Below are 10,225 nucleotides of genomic sequence, written 5' to 3'. Positions count from 1 at the left end.
GTAGATTTCAAGAGAGCATGGATTACATCCCCATGTCTTGTTTTTTCTATGGATTTTTACTGTGGTAAGTATTTTGATGGGTTGCTTTCATTATGGTCATTAGTATTTTTTCTTACATTAATGAGTTCTTTCTGATGGCCTTTTCTTATCATCTTGACATTCAGAAACATTCAGGTTTTCTTCTAAATATTCAATTTGTTTTAGTTAATTTTCTGAACCTTTTATTGTGATTGTACATCATATAAAGAAAGGTTTTTAATACTAATATTTTTCATTGTATTTTTATATAATCTGTTTGGATATTTTTTCTTGTACACTGTTTATTCTATATCATCTGCTATATGCTTACAGTATAGTGTATTTGGTTACTTTTCTGGGCTATAGTTTTGTACATAGGTTTTTTGCTAGATCATTATATCTTCTTACTTTTGGTTTAGTTAAACTTTGTCTCCTTTTATGACATTCTAAATCTGACCTGAAGTATTTATAATTCTGTGTAGTATTCATATGTAATATGGAAGGCTCAACAAATGACAAAGTGCAATACACTGGCAAAGGAGGCAATTTATGGCAGGAATAATTAATTGCATTTAGAAACTAGCAGGGTGAGTACATACAATAAAAGATGCCAGTTCGTTTAAGAGACCAAATGACTGACAAGAAGTGGTTTGGTATACTGATAGATTATACTGTTGAGAAGTTTACCTATAAGTATCAGTGTTTAAAGCATACACTTTTCTGGAGGGAGACCCTATGTGCAATTCTGCCATTAGCCCAATAAATGAATAAAAAAAATAAAGTACAGTATGCATTATGGTAAAGAAAGAAAGATTAATACTACCACCCACCCTGGCCCAGATATATGCCTTCCTTGGCAAATTAATGGTTGAAAAAACAAAGTTCTTAAAAACTGTGATGAGATAATGCATGCAATGGTAAGGAAATGTACTCACTTTCAATCCAACAGCCACAGTGAGTCCCTTGCTTTCAGCATCTTGAGCTAAAACCCAGTAGGTGGAATCCAGATTTTCATACAAAACCTCCTTTTCATGAAGGGTAATTTTCATCATTTTTATTTCCTCCTCTGTTAAGTTGTGCAGCGCTGTCTTAACTCTCATCTCCTCCGTCCACTTATACAAATCTTCAACATCAGTAACCAGTGTCTTGATTACACCCAACTTTGTATCCATCATGTTCTTATATTCTGGTAACGATTTGACAACCTATAAAATGAGAAGAATAAAACAACTTAAAATCTGATTAAAAAGTACTCATTCCATTACAATATCAATTTTAGTCATGAAACCCTTTGTTTTGTAATTTAATTCACATCATTGACAATATGCTAAAAATAAGTTACTGTGGATTCACAAAACACTTTTTTTAATATCAGATTGAGCATTGAACTTGTCATCATTCTGATTTTTTTTCTTTTTATATTCATGTACTTATCAAGATACGTTATTGAGTAATTTACATTTTTGTCAATGCTTCTAAAACTTTTGCCAGCAAAGATGAAGTCATTTATAATTTATTTTAATAACTATTTACATTATAAAACTTATGATTTCCTCATTGGATATAAGCCATATAAAAAGATAAGCCAAAATCAGAATGTAAAGACAATACAGCATGGTTATCCAACACATTTCCAATTAGTAACCTGAAAATTACTAAACCAATGACATATCCTTAATGACATAACACTGAATGCAATGAAGCTATGGATTATGACTAATACAATGTAAAATGAGATTATGGATGTAGTCAATGACTTGAAATTACAATGATCATAAGCATGCAGTTAATCATTGACATCAAAATATACATTATGTAAAACAAAAGTTGAACTTTACCAATCATATAAATTAAAAGTTATAACACATTGAATTATGGCAATATAAAGACAGTAACACAGTCCCATCTCCATGAACTGCTGTTTGAAACAGGAGCAACTTATTCCTATCATGTGTATCTCTCTCTCTCTCTCTCTCTCTCTCTCTCTCTCTCTCTCTCTCTCTCTCTCTCTCTCTCTCTCTCTCTCTCTCTCTCTCTCTCTCAAAAGACTTATTTTAGATTATCTTCAACCATCTATATAACTACTGGAAATCCTCTGTTCAAACCCTTGTGAGATAAAATCTTAGCTCATTCCAAACTTACCTTTGACATATTTGTTTCTAACAACGTTATTTGTGATGGGGTTAGGGTTTTTGACTTTGAATCTTTCAACTTCTTCAGCAAATTTTGCTTGGTAGTTATTTCAATGAGATGATTCTGAAAGCAAAGAGAAGACTCCATATAATTATCACAATGCCACAATATAAATTCATTACTGTGTACAGTTACAAACAAATTTTTAAATTAAACTTTTCATTAGGATAAAATACATAAAACAATCTTTGCTTCATACATGAAAACCACTATCTTGTAAATGCTTTTTCAACAGTTTCAAAAGGTCAGACACAGTTTAGCACTGCATTTTATATTCCTGTCATAAGTACTGAGCACAAAGCAACTGGTCACTAGAGGAAAATGGAAGGGTATCATTTTAAGAACAAACATAATTGTCTACCTATGAAATGTAGAATTTCTTCTAAGAATTTGAGCGTATGCAAAGTGATAACTATTGATTTAGAAATGCTAAGTAGCAATTAAAGCAGGAAGATGGTAAGCCAGTGGTAAAAGTCCCCATAATAAAATCAGTTTAACCTTATTTCTGTTGACTGATGAATATTGCAACACAATATATATTGGAAAGTACTTTACTGTTCCTGATCTCAAGTTTGTTCTCAACCAATTTCAGCTTGGTCATAATGTTACAAAAAGTTTTCCTGATGTTTGTGTATTATGTGTAGAGCATGTGTTTGATGATGTTTACGTTTTTGCATTTACTCAGGAGTCTTTCTTAAGTTTATTTTAAGAATGGTTATAAACTCAGTTTTTGCATGGAAAATGTTTTAATCTTCGATCCTTTTCTTTTTATGAATTCATCAAAACTATTGACAAACTTTCTCACTACCTCTCCAGTTACCCAAACATTATGCAAACTGAATCTTTTGAACATTTGAGTCATCCAGTATTTGCAATGAATTTTTGTTGATAGTCATCATAGTCATCACCTGCACATTCCTTAAGGACGTGAAACAGACTTCTAGCCTTTGCCTTGATGGCAATAAGGCTTAATGGTGCTTGTCTTTTAATCTGGTCTTCATAATTACAGTAGTTCAATAAAGCAAAACCTTATCCCAGGTTCACACATGCATTCTCAATCCTTAAGAATTGTTGACATTGTTGAATATGGAAGTTCTAGGTCACATGCTATTGTTTTTTTTGTTTCCTCCTTCATTCTGATTACTAATCATATTCAGTTTTAATTCCAAGCTGATATCCTTTCTTGACTTTTTGGCTGGCCAAATTGTCGACAATGAAAGTGCACCTTCTGTCAACACAATGTGGCTTAAAAACATTGTAAAAAGCAAAAGAAGCGTAATTAACACCTACTGTTCTTGAGACTAATACGACCATAAGACAGAGTGCAGAGCAAGAGAGAAATGAAAGCAGAATATGCATGCATGTACATGCCTGTTAGGCAGGTCACAAACTATCAAACATGTTTGATCATGAACTGCTCCAGAATGCAGCTGTGTACAATTAAATGTCATTATGAGTCAGAGATCTTTGGTGTAAACATTATAAATGGCCGTGTATCAAACTTAGTCAATCCTTCTACCCTAGCCATTTGTTCTTAAATTGTTTAATTGTATGATCACTTGCCATGCTGGATATAAATTTTGATAGTGTGAGGTCTGCTTTACATGCATCTCTGGGAATGCTACTCATAAGTGCTGCCAGCTACACAACGTTTTGTAAATTATTATAATTTTTATTTCTTATTTTTGTGTATTACTCTGCTATTGTTGTCAATGCAGATTGTCATAAGTTGCACCTGAACATAGTAAGTCAAAACATATCTACATCAACTACAGCCTTCACCTTGTATATAATATCTGCTTAAACATAGTCAAGCCAATTGCTCCACATCTTTTAAAAACAAAGTTTTCTCAGTGGAATGAATATCACTAACATACCTGAACCATAGTTGTATGAGCTGATAATGATGCCTCATCTGTTACATTGACAGGAGCATCCATTAATGCTTGAGCTTGATCTACCCATGTCACCAATGCCTCATATTCCACATTTGAGCCTTCTTTACTTCCTTCCTCTCCAGCAATTCTTAAATAAAAAGTATGAGTAAGCAATAATTCTTGATAAAACTGAATAATGAAATATTACAAAATACAAATTTTTAAAAACTTGGTAAAGTTGTAATTAATATCTCTCTAGCAAAACCTTATAAATATGAAGAACTTACTTCTCTCTTCGTGCAGCTAGGTCCAATAAAAGCGAACGCCATCTTTTCATAAGAGAATCTACACGTTCTTGAAGCCGTTTACCTTCATCTGGATTAATAGCATCAGTAATTTCCTTGCAGGTTGACTGTAGAGTTTGACTAGGTCTGGAAAAAAGTAACAAAATATAAAGACATTACCAAAATAATCAAAACCCTTCATTTTCAGCAATTTATAACATTGTCCACAGAACTGTTGACAAAATAACTGTACAGTAATTCAACCATTCTGACTAAAAACTCTGATCATGAAAACATAAGTAAATCAAATGGTACAATGCCACTACATATTATAACCAAATTTAAAAAAAGGAAAATTTATAAAATTATATATATATATATATTAATATATATATATTAAAATATATATATATAATATATATATATATATAAAAAGAATATGGTAAAATTATTATATATATATTATAATGTGTATAAATTATATATATTAATATATTATTAATTTATGGATTATATATATATATATATATATATATATATGCATACACACACACACACACACACACACATATATATATATATATATATATATATATATATATATATATATATATATATATATATATATATATATATATAATATATATATATATATATATATGTACGTACTTGATATGAATTAAGAAATTTATTGGTGGGAAACTATTCTAGGAAATATTCTTTAATAATTTTTAAAAGATTCTGTAAATGTTGACAAAGCATTTATGAATGGAAGAATACATTACATGACCAATAATTTTACCTGTGTTTCAGAGTAACTTGTTTTTCTAATTCTTTTTGAGTAATTTTAGCTTCAGGCAAAGATTGACTAGCAGTAGTCTGGACTTTTTCTTCAATACTAGTAAGCCAGACACTAAACTCATCTATGGTCTTCTGCAATGTTCTCCAATTTTCAGAACACTGTAACCAATGTGAATGACGCTCTGTGTAGCCACGATTAACCTGGAAATATGGATATAAAATGATCAAACATAATTCATGTTTGACAGTAGAACAATGAAAACTAGAACTGACACAGTTCAAGTCAAAACTGACTTGTTCGCTAATATTCATGTTATATTCAGACTGGAAAAAACTTCACACTGTATACTACATTGGTCTTGGCACACTATTATCCAGGCACATGTCAGGATCAAAATTTTCTGACACAGACTGAAAGACCCTGTGAAAAATATTCCCAAAGGAAAAAAGAAAGAAAAGAAACTGTCTAACTTGAGCCCATTCTTCTCGGAGTTTATCCATTACACGTCGCACTTGCTCAGACTGAACAGGTGAAACATTCTTTATGGTAGCATTTCGTTCTTCTTCCAGACCATCCACCCTAGGTTTCAAAGTCTCTATTCCTCTTTTTATAGACTGAAAAGTAAGAAAATATTTCAATTAGTCTCTAAACTGCAAATACTTGCTATACAAAGTATTACCTCCAAGACTTATAAAGTAAAGACATCACAACCATTAGAGCTCATAATTTTAATTATATTTTTTCAACATTAAACCATTTCCATTAACAGGAGGAGGTACTAGGGAAGATCACAATAGTAACTATCATATTCACACTGGTGCTGAAAAATGAATAACCACCATGCAGAAAACTTCCAAAAGATAAGCTACTTCAAAGACCTGTAAAAATCAGAAGTGCTTCCTATCCCTAGACACACTGTTCTATTCACCTCCAAATTGCATGCCCTCTCACTATTCCCAGTTATTAAGGATTCCCGGTGTGCCTCTTTTGCTTGATCTACGCTGTAATTTCTAGGCCCTCCTCTCCTCCTCTTCCTTACTAATACATACTACTCACTTATTCTTTTCCCAAAGATTTCAATCCATTCTTCCCCATGACCTTACCATCTCAAAACGTGGCTATCTATCCTGTTAACTTCACAAAATTTTCATTAAATCAGTGTTTTCCAAATTACCCATCTTTTCAATTTTTCTTATGCCATACACACTAAACAGAGTATTCATCTCAACAACTTAAAATTTTTCTTTCACTCTCATTCGGCATCCATACATTAATTCCACGAAGAAAATTGGCTCAACAATCATTTGATAGCTTTCCAGTTCAGCCTCTACAGTCAGTCCAAGTCTTACAAAGCATATGACCACACCCTGCTTCCTTTCTTGCTACACCTCTTCCCTTACTTAATCTAATCCATTATATTTACTCTCAATTCCTATGCATATCATTCTTCCAACTTTTTTTTCACTTTTTACTTTTTTTCTCTTGAAAACACTTCTAAATCTCCAATTAGTTAATGCAATTTTTCTACACCATCTCCAATCAGTACTGTACCATCCACAAACATCAACCATTCCACACTCATTTTATTATTCCACAACCCTTCAACTGTTTATCTGCTTTTCTCTGACTTCCTGCATCACATCTATAAGGATATTACGGTTTAAAATTTGCAAATTGCATTTAGAATCAATTCCATATCAATTGTATGTAATAGAAACAGTTAACTCATCATCCAGATTAAATGACAAATTTGTAACTAATTTGTATTTTTCATAACTAACAAACCTTCGGTCTTAACATTAGGATTTACTACGCCAAAGCTGGAAAACGCGGTATAAATTAAAAATTAAAACACTTGGAGATCCAGGGACATATTGGGCATTCTATACAGGTCACAGGGCATGTATACCCAGAATGCCCTTGGCATCCTGTGACCCACCAGTTATATTTCTAACCCAGTTTAGACTGCTAGAGGGGTGGTTCGAGGTGGGCCTTTACCTGTTAAGACCTCAGGTTTGTTAGTTATGAAAAATACAAATTAGTTACAAATTTACCACTAACATTTTAAGATTTGAAGAATATATCATTCATTTATATATTACCTTAAGCTCGTCTTCTTGTCCTTTGAGGTTATCATAATGATTGCCAGCCAACTTGTTTGTGCTTAGTTGACGAGATATTGCAGATATGGCTTCTCTAAGACGATTGACACTTGCAACAAAATCTGGTACATTTGTTGTTTCCACTTGCTAAAAAGATATTTTAATATGAACAACATAAATTTAGTTATGGTAAATTGCCAAACTAAATATCTAATTTCTAGAAAAAATATACATAAAATGAGCAAATTTCTTAAAAGTTTCTCTCATCTATCAACATCTGAGCTACGAATCATAATACAATCATTCATGCATTTCCTCAATACTTACAGCTTCCACTTTCGATGAAGACACAATTGTCTTCTTTTCAAGTGAAACCTTGCGATACTGCCTGAATTGCATATTTATTTCAGTCCATCGTGTATTCAACAATGTTAAGATGGGTTGGATGTGGTTGTATTTGTACTTCTTCAGAAGAGCTCCACTGTTATTGAGATCATCTAGCTCTTCTTTCTTTTTTGACATCTCCTTTTCAAGAGCCTGTAGTTGTAAAAAAATGTTTAATCCCAAAACAGTGACACAAATTCATATAATACTGCAGTCATTATAGGCCTGATTGTATGTAAAGTATAGTATGTATACAGAATGTCATTATGCTATTACAACAAATAAATCATATGGATACCAGAAGCCAACAAATCAAAGAAAAAGCAACAAGAAAGAATTTGTAAAACACTAACTTAAATGTTTTTCATGATACTTTCAAATAAACACAACCGGAAGTTAAATTATTCAAAACAAACACTATGCATTTATTATCATTACCTGGAGTTGACTCTCATCATTGTTAACAAGATGAAGTCTCTTGGAGACATCATTAATCCAGTTAACAATATCATCTGCCTTTTTGGATACAGCATTAACCTCTTCATTAACTTTTTCTGCATTTGCCTTTACCCCCTGTATTAAAGAGAATAGGAACAATTTAGAGTAAACTCATTTTTGTTTCAGAGCCCCACACCTCTTACTTTGACTTATGTTATAATGATAATTTAGGAGGAAAAACTGAGTGCTAAACATCTGTTGGAAGTATGGAATGGTGTTAGGAGACAGGGAACAACACCTCCAACAGTGGGAACCCAGTGCCTCACATGCTGAAAATTCTTAGTTTTTCATTCTTTAAATATGTGTACAGACTGCTAGGGGTAAGAGGAGAGAGCAACCCTGAAAAGTAAGCTGTTTATATCTTAGTAGCAAAAAAGCATTCAAAACTCTGCAGGTGTTCATAAAAATTCTGCACCAACTTGCATTTACTTGAGTTGAAAAACTTAACTAGAATGAAGGTAATTGATGCCTAAACTCCAGATGGAGATCACCATCAATTGTGTAGTACATGTGTCTGGGTTTAGTCAAGGTTTTTATTTTTTACCTGGACTACTGTTCTTGTACTCCTGACAGATGTTGTTGGAACTGACATTTTCTTTACTATTAGCAGAAAATGTTACAAATTCAGTCTCATAATATCTAAAGTGTTGGTGTCTGTCAATATACACAAAATTAAGGACATGACCCTAATACGACCTTCATCACCATCAAACTAGGCTGTGGTAGGATGTCCAGAAATATTGTTCATAGGAAGCAAAGCCTCCACCTGACTAGTAATTCCAAGGACCAATGTCTGATGAAAAGTCTTATGGATGTGAATATGGAACCAATCACATATGATCTTTGAGGATGAACCAAACTTTTGCAGATTGATTCACCAATGCAAGCATGGCAAGTTGTTGCTTTGCATGCCCAACTATGACTGGTTGGCAATGATGGCTACCAGAGGCATTGCACATAGAGCAAACAAGCATTGGTGATAAATGCTTTCTACTGGGTAAATTCTTTTTTTTCTCATCAGTCAAGATGTTAGTGGGCAAGGAACAGTACATCAATTACATCAGCATTATAGATCTGATTCAAAAGAAGCCTTTCCTTTTTTATCAAGTCTTTCAACATCTGCTAAAATTCCACTGTAATACCTTCTCAGTATTCACAGTACTCGGAAGATGTGTACCACAACCCCAGCCCCCGCAAACAGCTAAAATCCGCAAATGCTTAAAACCCCTCTAAAAATGCTTAGAACTGCCCTATACTGATAGTTCAAATGCAAAAAAAAAAAAAAAAAAAAAAAAACTCTTAAAATGCTTATACTACCTGAGTTTTAATAGTTCTATCACAAAAAGCACATTTAGTCATGAGAATTAGTATATGAAAATATGTACAGTAATTTGTGAATATTTCTCAGGAAAAAATACAGCAAAAAGGCGAATTTTCCGCGAATAATGTGTATGTATGTTTTATAGAAAAATCCATGAATCGGTGAGTCCGCAAATCCAGAACCATGAACAGGCAAGGGTTGACTGTACACAAAACAAATTAAAATTATATAAGTGAATCATATATCATTATAGAGACAGAAAAATATGATGAAATATTTCAATATATCAATATAGTACACAATATAAAATAATTTCCAAACACAGAGGAGAAAGCCGAACAGCAGGACAGAAGAGGAATGCACATCTCATCGAGACTGAGCCAAAATTAAAACTGCATAGATATGAGCGCACTCCAAGTAGGAGGGCGGTACTTCCGCCCCTACCTTCAGTGACTGTTACCATAACCACCTTGCAAACGGTTTAATGGCCAGATTTCCAGCTCGCTGAAAGTTAATCCCATATGTCGAGGGTTTGTATTCATGTAGGAACAACTGATACGTGCATATACGCCAATAGCACAAGAGTGTACAAAAGACACAAGTGCTCACTTGCTTATGCACCTTCTAGCATATGTTACTGTTCAGATGACGTACCAGTCTCAGCCAATTAAAACTGATACACAAAATGACACGTGATGATGTGTCAAATGATGCAGTACAGTACTTTTAATTCATTAATAGTTGCA

The 10,225-nt window shown here is 32.9% G+C and overlaps 1 protein-coding gene across 14 annotated transcripts in view; it reads right to left on the bottom strand.

Annotated features, from left to right (window-relative positions):
• Positions 1-10,225, bottom strand: part of LOC135214883 (dystrophin-like) — a 1,767,410-nt gene that overhangs the window by 1,391,273 nt on the left and 365,912 nt on the right. For all 14 annotated transcript variants that reach the window (XM_064249322.1, XM_064249323.1, XM_064249325.1 and 11 more), the window contains 9 exons: positions 8,099-8,233; positions 7,604-7,813; positions 7,277-7,423; positions 5,645-5,788; positions 5,175-5,374; positions 4,376-4,519; positions 4,089-4,236; positions 2,161-2,274; positions 954-1,223 (listed from right to left, as the gene is read on the bottom strand). In XM_064249322.1, the coding sequence (XP_064105392.1) occupies positions 954-1,223; positions 2,161-2,274; positions 4,089-4,236; positions 4,376-4,519; positions 5,175-5,374; positions 5,645-5,788; positions 7,277-7,423; positions 7,604-7,813; positions 8,099-8,233 (1,512 nt within the window). The remainder of the gene's footprint in view (positions 1-953; positions 1,224-2,160; positions 2,275-4,088; positions 4,237-4,375; positions 4,520-5,174; positions 5,375-5,644; positions 5,789-7,276; positions 7,424-7,603; positions 7,814-8,098; positions 8,234-10,225) is intronic.

This window comes from Macrobrachium nipponense, chromosome 46, assembly GCF_015104395.2.
Source record: "Macrobrachium nipponense isolate FS-2020 chromosome 46, ASM1510439v2, whole genome shotgun sequence".
Classification (NCBI taxonomy): Eukaryota; Metazoa; Arthropoda; class Malacostraca; order Decapoda; family Palaemonidae; genus Macrobrachium; species Macrobrachium nipponense.
The sequence above is the reverse complement of the archived record's forward strand: the minus strand, read 5'-3'. Positions and strand labels throughout refer to the sequence as shown.